This window comes from Corvus cornix, chromosome 10 (genome assembly GCF_000738735.6).
Source record: "Corvus cornix cornix isolate S_Up_H32 chromosome 10, ASM73873v5, whole genome shotgun sequence".
NCBI classification, from domain to species: Eukaryota; Metazoa; Chordata; class Aves; order Passeriformes; family Corvidae; genus Corvus; species Corvus cornix.
The window spans coordinates 18,535,566-18,556,979 of NC_046340.1; the positions used below are offsets into that span (position 1 = coordinate 18,535,566).

The 21,414-nt window shown below is 57.3% G+C and overlaps 2 protein-coding genes across 2 annotated transcripts; one reads left to right on the plus strand and one right to left on the minus strand.

The window, feature by feature from the left end:
- Positions 1-5,160: 5,160 nt before the first annotated feature.
- Positions 5,161-10,225, minus strand: SNX33 (sorting nexin 33). Its single transcript, XM_010412378.3, has 2 exons — positions 7,961-10,225; positions 5,161-6,059 (listed from the first exon to the last, which is right to left on the minus strand). The coding sequence occupies exons 1-2, from the start codon at positions 9,399-9,401 to the stop codon at positions 5,806-5,808; spliced, it is 1,695 nt and encodes a 564-aa protein (XP_010410680.3). The 5' UTR covers positions 9,402-10,225; the 3' UTR covers positions 5,161-5,805.
- Positions 10,226-10,561: 336 nt separating this feature from the next.
- Positions 10,562-18,775, plus strand: SNUPN (snurportin 1). The gene is given in 9 exon segments (XM_039557957.1): positions 10,562-10,713; positions 10,852-11,008; positions 11,846-11,950; positions 12,035-12,131; positions 12,996-13,093; positions 13,387-13,464; positions 14,542-14,622; positions 18,359-18,577; positions 18,580-18,775. Coding segments are annotated over 9 exon segments (1,095 nt in total). The 3' UTR covers positions 18,688-18,775.
- Positions 18,776-21,414: the final 2,639 nt, after the last annotated feature.

Sequence of the window (21,414 nt, forward strand, 5' to 3'; positions counted from 1 at the left end):
CAAACCACAGCCCAAGCAAGCTCAGAAGCTTCCTGGCCAGGCCCTTTGGCTTCCCTGGCACCCCTCCCTGCCAAGCTGACTATAAAGCTAGCAGAGGTTCAGGGAAGGTCATGGAATGGTTTGGGTTGGAAGGGACCTTAAAGGTCATTTTGTTCCACCCTCCTGCCAAGGGCAGGGACACCTTCCACTAGCCCAGGTTGCTCCAAGCCTCATTCAACCTGGCCTTTGACACTTCCAGGGATGGGGCAGCCACAGCTTCTCTGGGCAACCTGTGCCAGGGCCTCCCCAGCCTCACAGGGAAGAGTTTTTTCCCAATATCCCATCTATCCCTGCCCTCTGGCAGTGGGAAGCCATTCCCCCCCGGGCCTGTCACTCCAGGCCCTTGTCCAAAGTCCCTCTCCAGCTCTCCTGGAGCCCCTTTGGGCATTGGAAGGGGTTCTAAGATTTCCCCAGAACCTTCTCTTCTCCAGGTGAACACCCCCAGCTCTCCCAGCCTGTCCCCAGAGTCCTCGGAGAGTGTCTTGGGAAGAAGGAAGGGGACCATAACCCCACAGCCACCCCACCCGTGACGGGCTGGATCCAACACCTCTCCTGGGTTAATAACACCAGCGGCGTGGTGTCAGGTCAGGTTTCATCAGGAGCTGGAGGCACTGGGGCTCACAGGTAGGGATGGACACAGCTCCAGTGACATGAACTAGTTTCCAGGCACCCATTCAAATGCAAACAAAGAATCCACCCAGGGCAGGTTGGATCCTTTGGCTTTGAAACTCCCCCGGCAAGCTTTAGCCCTGCAAATGCAGGCGTTCAACAAACGTGGGATTTTATTCCCAGCCCGGCTTCAGGCCAGCACAGGAGACTGGGACCCATGTAAGCATCACATTCCTCCAGAATCCCCCACTGCTCTGGGCCACAACAGCTGCAGGACCTTGGAACAGCACTGCCCCACTTCTGGGAGTGAGCACAGGAACCCCCTGAGCTCAGGCGGGCAGCCCCACTCTGTTTTGGGGAGGCATGGTCCCAGGCTCCTGCTTCTCTGTCCCAATCCCAAAACCTCTCTGGCAGCTCTCACCAGCCCCAGGAGATGCTCTGGACTTCACCAGGAGCAGCATCCCGGGGTCCCCTCAGGGGGCACGGGTCACGCTGCCTGATGGCAGGTGATGCGGAGCAGTCTCCTGGGAGGGCAGGAGGGCACCAAGGCAGCTGAAGGGGGGTCAGGTCCTCCTAGGAGCTGTCCTGTGTGGAAAACTCAGGGCTAGACCCGAGGCTGACAGCTGCATAGTGTGACGAGGCTCAGTACCTCCACTCGGCTCCAAGCCAAGCCCAGTGCCCCGGGATGCCGGGAGCCCTCCCTCCCTGCTACGTGCCTGTCTGATTCAGGCCAGTCATGCCCACAGCCTGCAGAACAGGCTCAGCTGGCAGCAAGCCCGGCAGGACGGGACGGAGCCCGGGGGAAGAGCTGGAACGTCACCCTGGGAGCACCTCAAACAAACCCACCCAGGGATAGTGCTGGCCTCGGGAACCTGGCATGTCTCCCACCACCTTGCCCATGTGAGATAAAGCACATGGATTTACACTGCAGGGCCAGAGGAGGTTCCCGGGTCCTAGGGAAAGTATGGAGTGGTGAGGACCTGGACACAGAAAGCATCCCCCATGCCTGCCATGGCTCCTCAGCCCAGCTGCGATTTAAATTTCAGACAAATTGAGCCTGACCTCTGTTTCCACACCCAGCAACTCCAAGGCAGACAGACAATGACGGAGGGATAACCACATCCCAGGGCCTGGGCTCTCCACCCCTCCTGCACAAACAACACACCCAGAGACACAGCTCCCCGGCAGTGCAGGACCTATCTCCCCGTGCTCAGCACCTTCCCGGGGACCGGAGAGAGGGAATCCGGGCTGGCATGGCAAGCCGAGATAGGGTCTGATCTGAGCATCACACTGGCTATGGCTAGCAGGGGGAACCTGGAAGGCTGATGCACCCCCATTAAAGCTGATTCCCAGCTTATTCCCTAAAACAGACACCACTGATCCCCCATTATTGCCCTGGGCTGGGAGCAGGAGGGAGCATTTATAGCCACAGCCAAGGGAACCAGCTGGTGCTCGTATCTTTGCCTGGAGGAGCCGACTCAGGGTCATGCTTCGGAAATATTTGAGAAGCACAGCAATTAAAAGATTGGAGCTGGCAGGCTGAGCTGTCTCCCTCTGCCCTGATCCATGCCTGTGTCCTCCCACCTGCATCCGCCCGGAATCACTCCTCTACACGGGCACACACTCATCCACCTCCTGACATGGTGGGGGTGGCAGCGAAACTCCACTTGGCTCCATCCCCAGAGTTGCTGCTGACCCTAATGGGCAGGCAGGACTTCTCCCCGCTCCCCCAGGAGTGCTCCCTGCTCCCCGTTGGCAGCTGTGCCTCTCGCCCTGCCTTGCCAGCATGTGCCGGCAGCGTGGCGTGCACAGCAAGCCCCATCCTGCCCAGCCGCCCCGCCAGCAGCTGCACCCTGCGCTCCCCCTTCCATGGGAGGAGCTGGGTTGGGTCACTGCGCTCCTTTGGTGGCTGATCCCGAATTATTGAGCACTGGGGGGGTGTATCCATGTGGTTGACAAGGCTCTGATCAGCAGCTCTGCTTGTCCCAGCATTCCCATCCTTCACCCTCCAGCTGTTTGGCTGCTCCCCGTGGAACCCCAGCTGATCCTGCCCACCTTGAAGCATCTTGCTGGGCTCAGGATACATGCACAGGGGTTGGATGCAGCTTGTCCCTACAGCCTGATGGCCCACACACAAACCCTGGTCTCCCAGAGCTCAGAACAAGGATGCCAGGTTTTCTTCCCATGGTGGAGGGAGGCCCAGAGAGAAGAAACAAGACAAGAGCTCCGGGAAGCCAGACGCAGGAACGGAGGCAGTCACAGGCTCTCTGGTGCTGGCTGCAGTGCTCTCCAGGGAGGATGCTCCAGCCACCACTGCCACTGCCACCTCCCAACCCTACTGTCAGTGGCAGGACTCACACAGCACATCGACCTTGGCTTTCCCACGCCAGATCAGCCTTGGGAAGTGGGAGGAGGAAACAGATCTGCTCCATGTTCCCGGTGTTTCCTCTCAGCCCTGATTTTTTTCTCTTGTGGGAGCAGGGAACAGCCTGTGTCACAGATAGCAAAGGCAGTGACAGACACTACTGGGGCATGTGGAGGACTGTGTACCCCCAGACTCCTCCCCACCATCATCCTGCACAGATAACAAAGGCAGTGACAGACACTACTGGGGCGTGTGGAGGAATGTGTACCCCCCCGACTCCTCCCCACCATCATCCTGCCCCCTGAGACAGCCACCAAAATGCTCAGAGCCGGTTCCAGCCTCCAAACCTTGGCACATTTGCAGGATGCTGCTGGAGGTGTGGGGGGCAGCAGCAGGATGCTCAGCACCCCCATCTTGCCAAGGCAGACCAGAAATGCCCACCCGTGGGCAGGGAAGGCCCAGCTGCCTGCTGCCAGGTGGCAGAGGGTAAAGGCAGGAATGCTAATGGGATACAGGTTCTAGCCAATGGATTTGCTGTGTCCTGGGAGTGTGGTCCAGACATGAGGGTACAGAAGGGGTGCATGGTGGAGCAGGGAGACCTTTGTGAGTGCTGAAGGACCACAGAGAGCACAGGGCCACCTTTGGGGAAGCTGAGGCACAGCCTTCTGAAGGGGCACATGAAGCAGGGAAGGACCCTAGCCCATCCCTGTCCCCATGCCACGACACCAGAGCAGAGGATGAACTCCTGGGGCGCTGGGACATCTCCCTGCTCCAGCTGCACACGCTGTCTTCAGGACATCCCAGGGACCGAGCTGCCACAGGGCACCCCAGGCAGGGGATCCCCTTCCCCAGCCAGGTCCAGGGGAGCTGGGATGTTGGCTCAGCTCTGGAGGCTGCTTGCGGCGCCAGAGGCTGGCTGCCTGCCCGGGGACGGCGGTGGCAGGCTCAATCCTGGTGCCCATTGTGCTCCCGAGGGAGTGGGGCTGGGGGAAGGGACAATGTGGGACCAAGGCCACCGTGGTCATCCAGAGCACGGCCAGTGGGACCAGAGACCCGTCACTCCTGCAGGATTAGCACAGAGTCAGACATCAATCCCACGGCAGCTGAGCTGGGATGGGGTCAGGGTGGGATGGGGCTGGCCTGAGGAGGGAATGGGGTGAGATGGTGCCAAGGAAGGATGGGGTCAGGGTGGGATGAGGCTGGGGTGGGATGGGGCTGGGGCAGGATGGGACCAGGGTGAGATGGGGCCAAGGAAGAATGTGGCCAAGGTAGGATGGAGCTGCAGTAGGGTGGGGTTGGGATAGGATGGGGCCAGAGTGGGATGGGAGTGGGATGGGAATGGATTGGGATGGTGCCATGTAAGGATGCAGCCTGGGTAGGATGGGACTAGAGTGGAACGGGGCCAGGGTGGGATGTGGCCAGGCTAGAATGGAGCTGTGGTAGAATGAGGTTGGGATGGGACTGGGGTGGGATGGGATTGGGGTGGGATGCTACCAGAGCATGGTGGGAACGGGGTAGGATGGAGCCAAGGCAGGATGCGGTGAGGGTGGGATGAGGCTGGGCTAGGATGGAACTGGTGTGGGATGGACCCAGGGTGGGATGGGGCCATGGTGAAGGGGCCTGCCCTGGCTGTGGGATGCAGGAGGAAGCACATCCTGCCTGGATGGAGGCTGTGTGCCAGGCTGTACCTCAGAGTGCTCATCCCTGCAGGCTGGGGCCGGGGAGGGCTCCGGGAGGATGGAGCGCAGCCCGCAGCATTCCCAGCGTCGCTGTTAGTTTAACAATACCCCGCTGGCCTGCATGCCGGGGCTAATTTTATCCTTGGAGCCAGGCCAAGGCGGCCCTAACTTTCCTCGCTGTGATTTATCCCAGCCATTTCCCTTCAAAAACAAGGTCCCCGTGCCAGCCCTGCTGTCTCCCAGGCAGCGGCACACTGTCCCGGCCAGCGCAGAGTGGGGCAGGATTTGCCCCTTGGAGGGTTGTTTAGAGAGCAGGAGGGTGGTTGCTGTGGGAACCCCTCCTGGGATCATTCCCCCCCACGGCACAGGGATGTTCAAAGCTGGCTGGAAGCCAGGGGATGCTTAGGCAGAGCCTTTCCCGGGATCCTGGAGCAGCTCTGTTTTCCACAGACATCTCTGGGAAGGAGGTGGGTGTTTTTTCTACCAACGATTTTATTGAAAAGGCTGTGGGGCTATTTTTTTTCCCTTTTTTTCCTTTTTTCTCCCTTTCCCAGTCAGCAGCCATACTTGAGAAAGAGATTTCTCTTTGCCTCCGTGCATCTAGTTAAAAACTGATTGGTAAAAATGCTGCAGAAAAATGGAAAATATTGAAAATATCTCGTGACAAACAAACAAAAAAATCTCTTCCAAATAAAGATCTCTTTTCTTCTCTTTTTTCTCCATCAGAAAAGCTTTTAGTGTGCAAAATGTCGACCGCTTGGACTTCTTCTCCCAGCGGGCTGGGATGCACCCACCCCTGCTCCAGGAGAGTGGGTTTTCAGAAAGCTAAAAATCACTGGGCAGTGACCCCAGCGCCGTTACCTCCACGTTACCTCCACGTCTGTCCCTCTTGTGACCCCCCACGCTCCCGCCAGACCCGTGGCAGGGTGGGAAATCCCCGGGAAAAGAAAGAGGTGGCACGGCCAGCCCATGGGCGAGCCCTTCCCTGCCAGCCTGGGAAGGGGGAAGAAAGCCCAAAGTCATTTGGTCACTAGCGTGATGAGTTCCCGTCCATTCTCAGCCCATCCCAGCCAGAGGAGGCCTGGGGGGCTGCGGGCAGAGCGGGCGGAGGCGCTAGAGGTTGTCGTACATGCGCAGCGTCTTCTCCAGCTGCTGGCTGACGCGCTGGTAGAAGACGATCTGCTGCCTCAGGTAGGACTGCATCATCCTCTTGAAGTCGGCCACGCGCCGCTCGTGGAAGTGGTTCATCTCGGCCTGCAGGGCGAAGCCCACCACGCGGCAGCGCTTGCGGATCCCGTCCGCCTCTTCCTGGTCCATCCTGCCCTCGTCGCTCATCCGCTGGCTCTCCTTCACCTTGGCGAAGGCGCCTGGCGAGGCAGGGAGCAGGGTCAGAGGTTCTGTGCGACCTTTGGACCCCCTTCCCTGGGCAGCCCTGCTTGGTCCCATTGCCCCCCATGCCAGGGCACCGGCCGGGCCCCAAAGCAGAGGCACAGACCTGCCCCATGTAAGGGAGGGGTCTGCCTGCATCTCCCCCTGCCCATCAAACCCATTCCTCTCCTCCAGGCAGGCAAAGACCAGGAGTGTTTTCCCTCTGGACTCTGGCATACTCAGCTCTTTTTCCACCCCATCCCAGGGCAGTCGGCCTCATGTATAGCTGGCTTTGGGGGTCTGGGCTCCTGGAGTGCTGTGACTCAAGGCTTGGCGTGCAAAACTGATGTGGGGCAGTGTTAGCACAGTCAAGTACTCCAGCCATGCCTGCCCTTGAAATATCCCATGCAATTCCATGAATGGGGGTCAGGAGCAGTCCTGGGAGACCCCAGCCCAGGAAGCAGTGAACCAGGATGTGACAAGGGCATGTGGTGCTGTCTGGAGCTCAGCTGGGAAAGCATCTCCCACTCCCAGAGGCAGCTGATGCTCTGACACGAGTTTTTCCCTCTCCTTCCATGTTTTTTTACAGCTCGGTTTCGAAAGAATCCTGCCTGGCTCCAGCGCTGCATTCCTCCCCCTCATTAGCACAGAGGCTAAAAAACTAAAAACAGAATCCGGCCCGCACTGGGCTTTTGTCCCTTCTCCCTGCCCCTTGCCGGGAGCACCGGACCCGGGGTTACAGAGCTCCTGCTGTGCCAGCCCTGCTCCCAGAGGGGAGCAGGAGGAGAAGGAAGAAGCAAAGTTTGGAGGCCAAATCCTGCCTTCCGCTCTGCCCACGCGGCCTCGCTTCCGGACGGGATCCAGCCCCTCTCCATGGGTAAACAACACTCAGAGGAAAGGCAAGGAAGCTGCCCGGGCAGGATTGAATGCTCCCTGCCCCCTTTGCCTTCCCAGCCTCCCCCAGGGATGTGGAGTGATGCACAGACATCTCTGGATGCTTGGACACAGAGTGCCCTGGCTTCACCCTGGGGAAAACCTGTCCTCCAAACTCTGGGGACACTGGTGTGGGTGCCCCCTCCCTGCTGCAGGCAGCTGGGCTGGGAGGAGTGTGTGGACTTTGGCCCCGCTCCCATACCGGTGGCTGCCTGGGTGCAAAGGGACACCGAGCCCTCGCTGCCTGCTGCCTGCCCTAGGGAGAGCACAGCAGACACTTCTCACCCCCTCTGATTCCACCAAACCCAGGGAACCAGGACGAATGGGACATGGGGAGCTCTGATGCCCTGGGGGTGCTAACCCCCCTCTGCTGGGCTTGGAGGTGCAGGGACATACTCCTGAAAAGTGTGACCCTGATTGTCCCCAGAGGTTCAGTGTGTGCCCCATCCACTGCCCTGCACAGACTCCTCAGCCCCTCTGACCCATCCAAGGCCATGTCCAGCCATGTCCCAGCCTTGGGGGAGCAAGCTCCGGCATCCCCGCTGGCCACCCATCCACTGCCTTGGCAGGAAGGGAGGATGAGGAGGGACAAGTGGCAGTGGGTGGGGATGCACAAGAGGTGCCAGGCAGGTCACCCCAGAGCCAACAGCAGCAGTGCTGGCTCTTGCTCATGGTCTGGGGGAAGTGACATCCGTGCTGACCCCCCCATCAGCAGCAGTTATGGGGCAGACTCTGGACTCAACAGCCCTAGCAGACTCTCCCAGGCTGGGGTGACTGGAGGGCTATGCCAGCGGGGACCACACTGCCTCCCTAAGAGGCGTAGGCAGTGGCTCCCATCCTCATTCCCATCCTCATTCCCCATTCTCTTCATGGCCCAACAGAGGATTTCTGCTCTGCATCCACACCCCCTTGCCACACCGCTCCCACTCACATGGGGCCATTCCTGGGGTGAGGAATGCCTCCTTACCTTTCTGCAGGTGGATGATGTCTGGGAAGTTGGAGAGGAGCCCTTGGTACAAGGAGAGAGTGTCCAGCATGAGGAACAGGTCGTTCTTGGGCTGCTCAGCGAACATTTCCCCCACAGTCTCATATGTCTTGCCTGTGTGGGAGATGGCGTTGTTGAGGGCATCCAAGCTGTAGGGAGGGTCCATGTGGAAGGAGTGGCTGATGGCTTGGAAGGCATTGCCCAGCTTCTGGAACTCCTTCCGGAAGCCCCCCACGTGCTTGCGCACCAGCTCCGACGCCACATTGGTCAGCTGCAGGACGCTGTCATCCATCTTCTTGCTGAAGGCCTTGAAGGCATCCACGCGGTCCTCCACATCCTGCAGGTCCTGGTGCTCTGTGGGAATCTGGATGGTGAGGAGGAAGCTGGCGCCCACCATCTCGTCCTTCTCCGCCCGGCGTTTTCCCAGCTTCCACTGCTTCTCGTCGCGGCAGCAGAGGAAGTGCTGGAAGCCCTCGTACTGGGAGAGGACAGGGTGGCTGGTCATGTGGTCCATCCAGAGGATCAGCCGCCGCTTGCGCTTCTCTATGAAGTCCTCCTCGAAACGGCCAGTGGCCTGCTTCTCAGGCAGGTGGGGCACCGAGATCACCGTGAACTTGTGCAGCAGGCGGTTGTAGAGCCAGTCAAAGTGCTTGTACCGCCGGTACACGGGCGAGTTGATGTTGCTGGGGGTCAGCTTGTAGGAGATGTAGCTCTTGATGCCCTTGAACTTGGTTTGCTTGGTGGGGTCCTCCACGGAGCAGATGAATGGGTGGGGGTTGGCCCTCCACTGCGGGCCTCTGGAGCCCATTTCGATGCAGTAGGTCTCGGCAATCTTGGACATCAGGGGCACGTCACCCAGGATGAAGGCTTCCACCCCAGAGCGGACGAAGCAGGAGAAACGGTTGAGGTTTCTCCCCACCACGCTGCCCCTCTTGGAGGAGCTCATGCTGTCCTGCCTCTCCAGCACCGGCTTGGGCCTGTAACCGGCGTGCTGGTGGTGGCCATAGGCCGCCGGGTACTGCAGGCTGGGCGAGGGGTGCCCATTGGTGCCCGGTGAGCCCCGGGGCTCCTCCACCACCGTGCATGCATCGTCCCAGTCATCCCAATCATCATCATCATCATCCTCAAAACTGCCCTGGTAGGAGATGCCAGGGTTGGGGGATGCTGAGTACAAGGAGGAATCGTGCCCAGGGGAGCCGACCGGGCTGCTGGAATAGTCCGTGTAGTTGGAGCCCGACCGGGAGCGGAGGATCTCGACGTAGGAAGCAGGGAAGAGGCCAGTCTCCCCACGGCTGTTTTGGCCCTGTAACCACCCGTCCAGGGAGTTCTCGCTGAAGATGACGAGCTCCTCGTTCTCCTGGATGCTGATCTCCTCTTTGTTTTCGCTCTGGAAGTTGTAAAGCGCTCTGGCTTTCAACGCCATGGCCGGTCCCGGCTCGGGAAGGGGGGGGAGCCAGCGGAACGCAATCCCCCCAGCCAAAACAACCCCCCCCGGCAATACCGCGGGCTCGCGCGGCTCCGGGATCACCACCACGCGCTGGGGGAAATGGCTTGGCCGGTTTCCCAGCAAAATAAAAAAAAAAAAAAGGTGGAGAAGAAATCCTTTACGAGGTGAAGCCAAGGTCCCTATGTCCAAGTGACCCCCCCCGATCCCGGCGCCCCGGTTAAAAAGAACATTCCCCGTTTAAAAACGACATTCCCTGGATAAAAACAAGATTCCCAGTCAAGCGACTGGCGTTTCCCTGGCTCCTCCGGGATGCGAATCCCGGCCGGCCCAAGAGCCGGGCTCTGCCATGTCCACGCAGAGTTTATCTCTCTGGGAGGCTGATCCTGAGGTTTCACTCTCCGGGAGGAAAACCTCTGGCTGCCAACGAGGAAATAAATCCAAAGCGATTTTTCTCGGGGCTCCTGTGGATAAAACACTCTAAATTTCCCGTCGGTGGGCGCTGGGAGAGCGCCGAGAACGACCCCGAACCCTGCCCAACCTCCCGGTGATCCCGGGATTTTGCAATTCCTTTCCGGGCCGACTTTCCCGGTGGTTGGTGGGGTTTGGTTTTTCCCTGAAATCCGTAAATCTCACGCAGGACGGAGGCGGCGCCGGTGGTGGTGCCCGTGTCTGTGTCGGTGTCGGGGCTGGTCCCGTTGCCACTGGATATGACGGGGCCAGTGCCGGTGCCGCTGCCGGTGCCGCTGCCGGGGCCGGTCCCGTTGCCGAAGGGGTGGCGGAGCCGGCCGCCAGCCTCCCGTGACGCAGGGCAGCGCCGCGCTCCCCGCTCCGCCGCCCGGTTCGCGGCGGGGAGCGGCCCGGCCCGGCCCGGCCAGCCGCACGCTGCCCTCTGCAGGCAGCCGGCCCCCGGGGCACGAATCCCCGCCCGCGGGGGCTGCGGCTGCTCCCGCGTCCCTGCCGGGATGTCCCCCCTCGCCTGTGCCCGCTCCCGGCGCGCAGCGCCCCGTCCCGGTGCCCGGGCGCGGGGGAAACTGAGGCACGGGACGAGCGGGCTGCGGGGGGGGCGCGGGGCCTCCGCGCCGCGCGGTGGCGCTGCGGGCGGCGCGGGCGGAAGCGCGTCGGGCCGCGGGGTTGCCATGGAGGAGCTGAGCGCGGCGCTGGCGGCGGGCGTGGGGCTGGCGGGGCCCTGCAGCCCGGCCGCGCCGCACCCCCGTCTGGCCGCCTACAAGCCCCGCGGCGGCCCCGGGCAGGCCGAGCGCCGGCAGCGCCTCCTCCGCATCCAGAGAGAGTGAGCGCGGCAGCGGGCGGGCGCCGCCGGCCTGGGAGCGCGGGGCGCGTTAGGCCGCCTGTGGGGAGCGGCCCGGGCTGGGTGTGCGGGGTGCCGTGGGTGACCTGCTTCCCCACCGGGTTGTTTCCTCGACCGCAGGAGGCGGCTGGACTACGTGAACCATGCCAGGAGGCTGGCGGAGGACGACTGGGCAGGGGTGGAGAGCGAGGACGAGGACAGAGAAGGGGAAGATGCGGAGGAAGAGGCGATGGACGTGGATGCTGGCAAAAAGCTGCCCAAGCGCTACGCCAATCAGGTGAGGAGCCATCTGTGTGCCCGTGGCGAGGTGTGGGGCAGGGATGTGGGGTGGTTTGAGGCCACGGTGATGGCCATTTGGGGGCTGAGAGGAGTGTGTCCTGCCCGGCTTGGTGCTCACAGAGAAACTGTGTTTAGTTCACCTCCAAAACATGCTGAGTTCGAATGGAAAACAGGTGGAGATGGGATGCCTGTGTGCTGTGGAATCACTTACTTTGGAAAGGATCTCGAAGGTCATTGATTCCAACCATTAACCTGGCATCCCCGTGTTCCCCACTTCGGGAGATTTCAGCTCAGCTAGCAGCATGAGTACCCTGATAGGCAGCATTCAGCTAAAGATTTCTGTCTTTCCCTGTGTTTGGAAAGGAAGGAAGGGCAAACTCGGCTGGCTTTTATCAGCCTCGGTGTGTATCGGTCCTAGATAACACACAGCCACTTAGGCAACTTCTGAAGAGGTCGACTTGTCCAGGTTCTTTACTCCTAATATTTTGGGATCTCTAAGCCCTGCTATGTTTTTAAAAATAAAGTGCTGCAATGGGGGCCAAGGTGTGGTGTGCCCAATCAAGGGCTGTGAGCCCTGTGCTGTGGTGTGAAGCTCAGTCAGCAGCTGGGAAGCAAGAGAAAGACTTGGGGAAGACTGTGTTAGGCAGGTTGGACTTCATTAGAGGGAGGGAAGGAGCCCTTTTGGGGGTGACAAGCAGTGCCAGCTGCCTCAAAAGCACCCAGTGTAGCTGTCAAAGCAAAGTCAAAACCTCCTTGCTTTATCCTTGAGCTGTTTGTTGTCCATAACTTCAGGAGAGCTGTTACTGACTGGTTCTTCTCCCTGGACTCTCCGTAGCTGATGCTGTCAGAGTGGCTGGTGGATGTCCCCTCAGATCTGGAGCAGGAGTGGCTTGTGGTGGTATGTCCCGTCGGGAAAAGGGCTCTCGTCGTGGCCTCCAGGGTAAGTTCTAAAGGACCTGTGCTCATTCCCAGCCAACATAAAACTGGCTTGACTGTGGTTTTTTCTCTCCTTTTCTCCTCACAGGGCACAACAGCAGCTTACACCAAGAGTGGCTTCTGTGTCAACAGGTTCCCGTCCCTGCTGCCGGGGGGAAACCGGCACAACTCAACCAGTGACAAAGGTGTGAGGAGGCATTTGGGATAGAGAGAGGGGAGCTGCCTGCTTCTCCCTGGGAGTGTATGTGCTGCAGGCCCAGCGCTGTTCCTCCAGCTCCCCCAAGTCCCACAGCTATGCCCCTTTTTTGTGCTGGGGGTGGTCAGCTTCAGGCCTGTTTCTGTATCTCTGGAGATAACTAGATGGAAACAATATCAAGTGCCTTTATGCTAGGCAAGCACATAGAATCCCCAAATGGTTTGGGTTGGAAGAGACCTTTAAAGCTCATCTTGTTCCACTGTTAGGGAACCTTCCCCTAAACCAGATTGCTCCAAACCCTGTCCAACCTGGCCTTGGACACTTCCAGGGATGGGGCAGCCACAGCTTCTCTGGGCAACCTGTGCCAGGCCTCAGCACCCTCACAGGAAAGAGTTCCTAACATATAATCTCAAATTGCCCTTTTCCAGTTTAAAACCATTGCCCCTTGTCCTGCCACATCTTTTAATAAGCTGCCTGTTTGACTGACACTCTTAAACCCCAACATCCTCTCTGTCCTCTAACAGAGGCCTCTGTATGGTGTCATCTTCCTTAATACCTCTTGGAATTAATATTTTTTGCCCTGAAAAAAGAGGCTTATTGTCTGGCAAATGCCATTTTCTGAAACATGGCTTTGCTTGCTGTGCCTCTGACTGGTCCCTTTGCAGCCTCTTGGGGTTCCTCAAGCTCAAGGCTTTTTGTGGTTGCCGTTTCTGTTGGCAGAAGGGGATCCCTCTGCACGCCGCAGTCTCACATCAGGGCAGGATTGATGTCGGAGAGCTGTAACCTGGCATTTGCCAGCTGGGTTGGGCAGTGTTTGGAGCAGGTGTGGACCTCCCTGTGTTTGTGTGTGCAGTGTACAGCATCCTGGACTGCATCTACAACGAGGCCAAGCAGACCTACTATATCCTGGACGTGATGTGCTGGAGAGGACACCCTGTTTATGACTGCCAGGTACCGAGTCCCTGCCTTCCCTGTTGTTCCCTGAGCTGCATTGCTCCAGCACTGCATGTAGCTCACTCTGCAAAAGGTGGATATTTCTCCTAAGCACCAGCATCTTTACAGCTTTAGGGCCGCTGGATAACTGTGTACGTGTTTTGGGGGGGAGTAGCAGGGTTTGGGGTGCTGGTGCTGCAGGTGAAGTTGAGTTTGTAAATCTCCCAGTGAGTGCAGCAGAACAAAGACACTCAGCAGACGCTGTCAGGTGATTTGTGGTGAATGCTCACTAACTCTGCCTCCTTTCACAGACTGACTTCAGATTCTTCTGGCTCTCCTCAAAAATCCAAGAGGAGGAAGGGCTGGGAGAGAAAAGCAGAATTAATCCGGTAAGTCCTTTTGTACTGAGGAGGAGGCTGGGGGGGTAAGCTCTCCTGTTCAGCAGGCTTCAGCAGTTTCTTTCACAAGCGGAAGCTTTTTTTCTTTTTTTTTCTTTCCCCTCACAGATCAGGCTTCAAAGTGTACATCTGATGAAATGGGATGCCGTGGTCAGGATGTAAATAGAACCACTGCATATTGTAAATGAGTTCAGTGGGGGTTTTTTCCCCCATCCAAAGTGCTAAGGGAGATCACACTGCAGGGTATCAGCTAACTTCCATGCTGTTTTTAGCTTTCCCTTGTAATGGAATGGAAAACCAGTGTGGTTTCTTCAGGAGCAGCGTTGGTTGGCAGCCTGACTACAATGGGTTTTATTCTTGCAGTCTTGTGGGTTTGTAAAGCTTTAAGCCTTCCCTCTGTTTAAACTGATCATTGAAGTTGTCGGCATGAATGCTGGATTGCCACCCAGAGTTCCTGCTGAGCCAGGATAAAAACTCTTCCTTTGAAGACTTGCACATGGGGGTCAGACCTAGAACCCACAGCAGCTTGGAATGTGATTTTTGGGCACAGACATGAGAGATTTGTCTGCTCAGACATGGCGAAGCAGAGCAGCTCCTGTGAGCTGAGCAACTCAGTGATAAATGGGGCTGACTGCAATGAGGGTGTCTGTGTTCAGAGAACATCCTGTCCTGACTCCAACAGGAATATCCAGAAGATAACTACCTAATGAAGGGGGGGTTGTTTCAGCTTTCATTTCCTGGGTGGAAAGATTGGCTTGGCTGAGCCAGCAGCCTGGAGCAGACGTCTGTCTGCTTTGCATCCTGCCCGGAGGTCATAATTTTCTATTTTGGTTAGAAGAGCATCTCTGGGTCAGGTCTCCTGAAAAGTCCTTCCTGCAGTCTTAGGTGCTTGGGAAAAAAGGTGTCAGGAGTATGCGGGAGCTGTTCCTCACCCTTTCCCTCTTATGCCAGATCCTGCACTGGAGGAATCCTTCCTTCTTAGCTGCCTACACACCTGTGCTGGATTCAGCAGCCTGTTCTCCTGTAGACCAGACGGTTGCCTCTTCTAACCCTCTCTTACTCTTTCAGTACAAATTTGTGGGCCTGCAGAACTTCCCCTGCTCCTCGGACAGCCTGCGTGAGCTGCTGGCTACGGACTTTCCCTTTGAGGTGAGAACACACAGGGGTGGACCCCAGCCTTAGCAACAGCTCTGCCACACCTCTGCCAGTGCTGGGAGAGATCCAGTGAATCCCCTCTCCTTGGGAATTTGCTCTCCTGAGGCTGCAGGAAGCTTCCCAAGTTGCTGTTTCCTGCGTGTGGGATGGATGCCTTTCTGCCCATGGTTGACCTGTTGCCTTGTCACCAGGTACAGCCTCATTCAACCACACAAACGAGCAAGAGTTAAACCATAGCACTCCCTGTGTTTGTGCTGCCCTTGCTGCAGTTGGCGGTGTCTGAAAGAGCCTTTTGGGATGAGAGGACACTCAGGCTGCCTCCAGAAGCAGCACAACTCAGGCTCACATAGCAGTGTGATGGACAGCTGACCTTTTCAGGGCCAAAACTGGTACTGACCACTGCCCTGGGTGGGCTTGTGTGTGTTTCCTTGGTGTCGATGCTTCTGACAAGGCACCTGGCTGTTTTGTGGGGAGGAAGGAGAAGGGTGGTGGTAAGATCCTAATGGTTTCTGGGGGGGTTGGGTGTTCATGATGGGTGCCTGAGGTGTACTGGAGCTGGGGGCAGTTGGCTGTGAGAGAAAGGACTGAACAGGACACCTGCGTTTGCTACATCAGGTTTAAAAGCAGAATCATAGAATCATACAATATTCTGATGGACCTGCTGGTAGCATCAAAGTCCAACTCCTGGCCCTGCACAGGACAGCTCCAAGAATCCCACCCTGGGATTCTGAGAGTGTTGTCCAAAGGCTCCCTGAGCTCTGGCAAGCTTGGGGTTATGACGACTGCTCTGGGGAGCCTATTCCAGTGCCTGGCCACCCTCTGGGGGAAGACCCTTTTCCTGATATCCACTCTAAACCTCCCCTGACACAGCTGTTGTGTTCTGACCTTTGGGGAAGGGCAGGACAGGCAAATCCATGTGCCACCAAGCTCAGTTCCGTGTGGTTGTGAGCAGTGAGTCGCAGGCCCTCATGGAATCAGCTCTGGCTGCTTTTGCCTGCCCTGGCTGGCTTGTCACTGCAAGGGAAGAGGATGAAGGAGGCAGTGGCATTCCGACCCAGTGACAGTGACAACATCTGTGAGCCAGAAGCTCCTCTAGTGGCTGCAGCTGTTCCTGGGAGCGCCCAGTCTCAGCCCTACGTCAGGAACAGCCTCCACAGAAATTTCTTGTCCCACGAAGCCAAAAGCCACGTTGATGTGACGGTGTCTCTCGTGCTCTCCCATCCCGAGTTAACCATTAACATAGGTGTAGGTTTAAGTTAAGGGCACTAACTCGGCTGGGAGGGCAGACTTTGCCTTCTGCTCGTAAAAGCCAGGACAGTCATCAGAACAAGTTGGAAAGTCCCAACCGCCCGCTGGTCTTGCCAGACCCTCTCTGAACACGGATTGAAGAGGCTTCCCAGCTTTTTTACAGCTGGCTTGCTCAATAATAAGTGCTCCGAGTGCCTCCGTAGAAACAGTCATTCCTGGCTTTCCCGGCTTTCCCGAGTAAAGTCTTCATTCCTTCCCGAGGCATCTGCTCCCGTGAGGAAAGGCTGAGGAGTATTTGCCCTCTGCAGTCACAGCAGCAGACTTCTGGGTTACAAAGGAGGCTGTTGCGAAACTCTGGAGCAGGAGATGGAGCTGAACAGACTCCAGCTGTGATTTGCCCCCAGGCCCTCTGCCATATCAGGGTGTGACCCTAAGAAGCAAAATACAAGTTGGCTCAAGGCAGCCCAAACACCACGGGAAGAACCATGGTGCTTTTTCCAGGAGGAAGGGAGCCGTGGGTCTCTGTGGTGTGTCACAAGAGGGAGCCCAAAAATCCCCAAAAACACCTTCTACCACTGGCACAGGACAGAATAAACTTTGCAGGAGGTGAAATACATCCTGACTATGGACGAAGGGTAACAGGTGGTTTTAGGTCTGGACCCAGCATCTGGTGATCCTGACAGGGATCTCGTGTGTGTGTGTGTGTGTGGTGGCCACAGAGGGGGTCAGTGCTTTCAGATCTGGGTCTTCAGAGTTAATCTGTAGCCTCAGAGCTAGGGCCTGATCCACTCTATTCAGTGGAATCTTACTCCCTGGAGTTCAGTAGACTTTGGATCAGTTGACTGGCTCTGAATTTCAGGTGGGTTTTGGAGTGGATCTTGGGAGCTACTGTCCTCACAGATCTGAGTAAAACCATGCTTTCCACGAAGGCAGGGGAGCCAAAGCCTCTGAGAAACCTCGATGGGAAGGAATGGGAGGACTGTTAAGCACCTAAAACCTGGAAAGTGTGGCTGTGGAATGTTAAATCCTGCCAGGTCAGTCTCTCCTCAGGTTCAGTCGTTTAGGGACAGCATCAGTCCTTGCTCTGATGTGGCCACTGTCACTGTGGTGAGTCAGGGTAGGGACCCAGCCAACAAATTAAATAAACGGGAAGGAATATAGGAGTCACTTCAATCAGGGAACGGAGAACATGACCTAACTTCACCCGGCTGAACTCCTTTGATTCTCTAGCTTGGGGTAGATATTTGGAGTGGTCTGGAAGGCCTTTCCAGGCTCTGATCTTTACCAAAACATTCCTGTGGGTGCTGGAGAGTCCCCGTTGCTCATCAAGTGCCACGCACCCACAGGAATGGGCTGGATGTACCGAGCGCTACAGAATCTGGTTCTTCCCACGAGGCAGGGTGAGGGAAAAGCTTTTAACTTTACATATCCAGAGGGGTTGCACAAGCTCATCATGATGTTTACTGTTCTGGTTTTATGTTTTCCTAGCACAGAAATCCCCCTTTTTCTGGGATCTTTTGCAAGATGTTAGCAGTGACTGAAAATTATGGACAGAATAGTGCCAGAAGCTTTACCCTCTCTGCCAGAGGTTAGCATCCATGGAGCAGAAGTGGATATATGCTGCTTTGTGCTCAGCCAGGATGTCTGTCCTGGGGACTGTAGGATCAGGGAGGGGCCTGGGAGCAGTTCATCCTGGGGTGGGCTCTTGTTCTCCTCTCTTCTGCCCACTCAGCCACTCTTCCTTGTAGCAAAATGGCCTTTTAAGAGCTTGTGAAGCTGAGCTAAGAGGAGCACCACCTCCAGCATTAGTCAGCCTGACAGCAGGATCCAACCTCGCAGAGCACTCCCCTGGGAGGCGTGGGAAGAGGGGGGGGGATGAGAACCCCTGAGCACAGTGGGGAAGTGGGGAAAACATCAGCCAGCTGCAGCACTGCGGAGTGTGGAAATAGTAGCACAAGAGTTAGGGCTTAAACCTTTAAAGTCCTGAGTGCCCTTAACTGTCATTGATTGCTGGGAGAAGTTCTCTCCTGAGAAACATTAAGAATTTTTTTGGCATAAGCCAGCTGAAAGAGCTGTTAGGAATCAGGGCTCCTTGGCGTCACACACTCGGACTAATTACTTTCCAAATGTATTATTTAAAATAACCCTAATCCAGTAAAGTGGGCTGCCTTATTCAGAAACCCGCTCCCTTTTCTGCAGAATAGGATGAAAGCATCCAGAGGACACTGTTCTGTGCCGACACTGGGCTGGACTTGTTTGCCTTTGACAATTTAAAGCCATCTGGGAGTCGCTGATCTTTCAGGGCAGGAGCTCTGCAGGTTTCTTCTTTCCCTTCCGCTATTTATTGCACTGCTTGAGGAAAAATGATCCAGCTGGTGGTTTTGGCCTGCAAACAGAGAGCAGAGCCGTTGTCTGGTGCCTGGTCATTCACCTACAGGAGCTTCAGCTCTGCCCTTTCATTCATTCTCTCTCCTGCCCACAGGTTGACGGGCTGCTCTTCTACCACAAGCAAACCCACTACACCCCCGGCAGCACCCCACTGGTGGGCTGGCTCCGGCCCTACATGGTCCCCGAAATCCTGGGGCTCACTGTGCCCACCACCGTGCTCACGGCCAAGCCGGACTACGCCGGGCGGCAGCTCCAGCAGATCATCGAGAGCAAGAGGAGTAAAAAGCTGGCGGCGGAAAAGGCCACCCGAGCGGCGAGGTGGCCACGAGGAACGGACACTATGAGCTGGAACACTTGTCCACCCCTCAGCCAGAAAAGTCTCCGGAGGGCTGGGATGGAGCAGCGAGCCAGATGGAGAGTTAAGCTGCTGGGACAGGCCAGCTGGGCAGGGAGCAGGGAAAAGGCTCCCTGCTTCCCTCTGTGCATCGTGCTCCTGAGAGGGGGCAGAGTAATAATGATAGGATGGCTTTGTTTAAAGGGCATGACAGTAGAATATCTTGCCCTAAGTGCTGCTGGATTTTTTGTATTTGTTGCTATTACAGACTTTTTGCCAGGACTTCTGTGAAGCCTTAACAGGATTGTCTGGTTCTTGGCTATAGCAGTCATTTGCTGGGAAATGATCTGTCCCCATAGTGCAGGGATACAGTTCAGCTCCTGACCCTGCTTCTGTTAGAGTCTTGGCAAAACTCCAGCATAGGAACAGTGCTTGGACCTCTGAGGTGCAGCTGCTGCTTGTGACCCTTGCAGCAGCCCCACCTTCCCAGCCCTGGAAATCGGGGCTTCTCAGCCTTTGATCCAGCTGTTCTCTGAGGCCTTTTCGATGAAAGTTGTTACTAACAAAAAGTTTGCAGTGAGCTGCTGTAAATCCAAAGGCTGGACTTTCCACACCCACACGTTTTTGGAAAAATCTAAATTTCCTTGCGTTGCAGCAGGACCTGCCTCGGAACAGGGCTTTGTGCGGCGCAAGCGCAGCAGAAGCCTCTCTCTCCTCAAGGCTTTTCTCAGTGGGGGGAGGAAGGAATGGTTTCACTCTGAAAAACGCTACCATTGATCGTGCCAAATAAAAGGTTTCTCAGAAAGACAAATTCTTGAGCGTCTTCCTGCTACCTAAGGGTGGATGCGTGCTGTGCCTCCCAAATAGGGATTGAAAAATTGGTTCCAGTGCTGACTGGAGCAGAGGAAATGCTTGTGTGGGTTTAATTCTCTGCACATCAAGGTACTTCAGTCTCTTGTCCTGCCTTTCTCATCCCAGCCCAATCCCACTTTTTAAGCACCGGCTGCTCCCCCTCCCTGGTTTTAGGGGGATGAAATGATTGTTCTCACTGTCCCCAGGTTGGTTTCCAGAGGGGGATGAAAAGGAGGAGGGAGATCAGGCTCAAGGCAGCACTGGGGACTCTCCTGTCAGCTCTCTATGGAAATACCCCTGGAGGAGATACTGAGAGTGGGGATGGCCACCTGCAGATAGCGGGTGCACTTGTATCCTGCCCTTGCACCCCCTGTTTTTCCCAGAAAAAGGCTGGTTTCTGTGCCAAGCGTGTGGGCTGTGTGCGACCATCTGGCTGTGCAGCCGCTATGGATGATACCAGCGGGCAGCAGGAACTGGCCTGGCTGTGGGAGGGAGCTGCCCTCCACTCCCCTTCCCCGGGAGGGAAGTGGCACCCTGGCCCCGCAGTGTTCGGAGCTGTCTCTTTGAAACAGCTGCTTAATTTACTGTTTTAACATGTGAAGCAGCTAGCCCAGGGAAAGAGGATGAGCACCTGGACTGCCTTAACGTCCCCATCCCTCAGAGGCTCCCACCTTCAGCCTCCTTGGTTGGCAACAACTGCAGGGAGAGCGCTGAGCAGGAGACTGCATCCAGCCTCCTGTCAGCAGAGTTTTCCTTCCATCAGGCAATTAAACCCGGAGGTGGGCATCTGGATGGAAGATTTGTGCATCCCTGAGGGCAGAGAAAGCTGCAGCTCAGGTTACTGCCCTCCAGCAGCCTTCCAAGGTCCTCTAGCCGAGAGAAGGACAGGAAATACAGGCAAAGAGGGGCTGTGTGCTCTGATAGAGGAGAGCAAGAGGGAAGCGACGGCAGCTTCCCGCCGGCTCCAGATGATGCCTCATAGTTTCCCTTTTAAAAGCACGAGCTGGGCTGGAGAAATAAATATTTGCGTTACAATTCCTGTTGGGAACGAAAGGCTGTGTTTGGAGAGAGGGTGTCAAACGGAAGTCGCAGGGGCCAGCGCAGTTTGATGCCGTGACTGTTCTGTTTGCTGGGTGTGATCCCACTCCCAGCTGGAACAGGCAGCCGCTCCACTGGAGGGGTCACCCCACCGGGGGCTGAAATTTGGCCTGGGGCAGGAGAGCTGAGCGGGCAGCTCGACCTGGAGACTTGGCCTGGGGCGCCGGGGGACAGAGCCAGCCTGGAGCCCTCATCTAGCCGGGGCTCAGCCCCTTCCCTTTGCCCTACTTCCATTTTCTCCCAGTTAGGTGCACAGGCTCCGGCTCCCGGCACGCTGCCAGCGCAGTGCTCCTCGGCTGAACAAAATGTCCCCTTGTCCCAGGGCCTGGCTTTTTAGAGCGACCGCTGCTGTGCTTCCCGGGATCCCCGCTCCTTCCCGGAGGAGCTTCGGGACTCTCCATCGAGGCGCTGACACCTGCGCTCGGCTGGGAAATGCAACTTAGGGATCGTAGAGGCGGGAGTGGAAAGAGACGCCTGGAAATCCTGGACTCCTGCTCGTGGGGGAAGGCTGCGAGGCTGGAATACCGGCAAGGGAGAATGCTGTGCCGGGAATTTTATCCAGTAACAGCAAGGGAGGATGCTGCTGCCGGGAATTTTATCCAGCACCAGCAAAGGGAGGAGGATGCTGCCACCATTTTAGCGGCGGTGCTCCCGCCTGCCGCGGCCGGAACCGGAGCTGGGGGAGCCGGCGCGGAGCGGGGAGGGGGGGACCGGGCCCCTCCGGCCCCATCCCGGCTGCGGCCCCCCGCTCGCTCCCCCGCCGGGGAGGGCTTCCTGTCCCCCGCCCGCCCTGCGGGGTCGGCCGAGCCGCGGGGAGGGGACGGGAGGAGGGACCGGGGGCTGCGGGCGCTTCCTGCCGCCGCCCC

What these genes read in the sequence shown, in the direction of transcription:
- SNX33 (XM_010412378.3), bottom strand. Translation starts at nt 9,401, where the DNA reads ATGGCGTTGAAAGCCAGAGCGCTTTACAACTTCCAGAGCGAAAACAAA. An exon ending in CATCATCCACCTGCAGAAAG is followed by an intron (nt 6,060 to 7,960) that starts GTAAGGAGGCAT and finishes CTGCCTCGCCAG; the next exon opens with GCGCCTTCGCCAAGGTGAAG.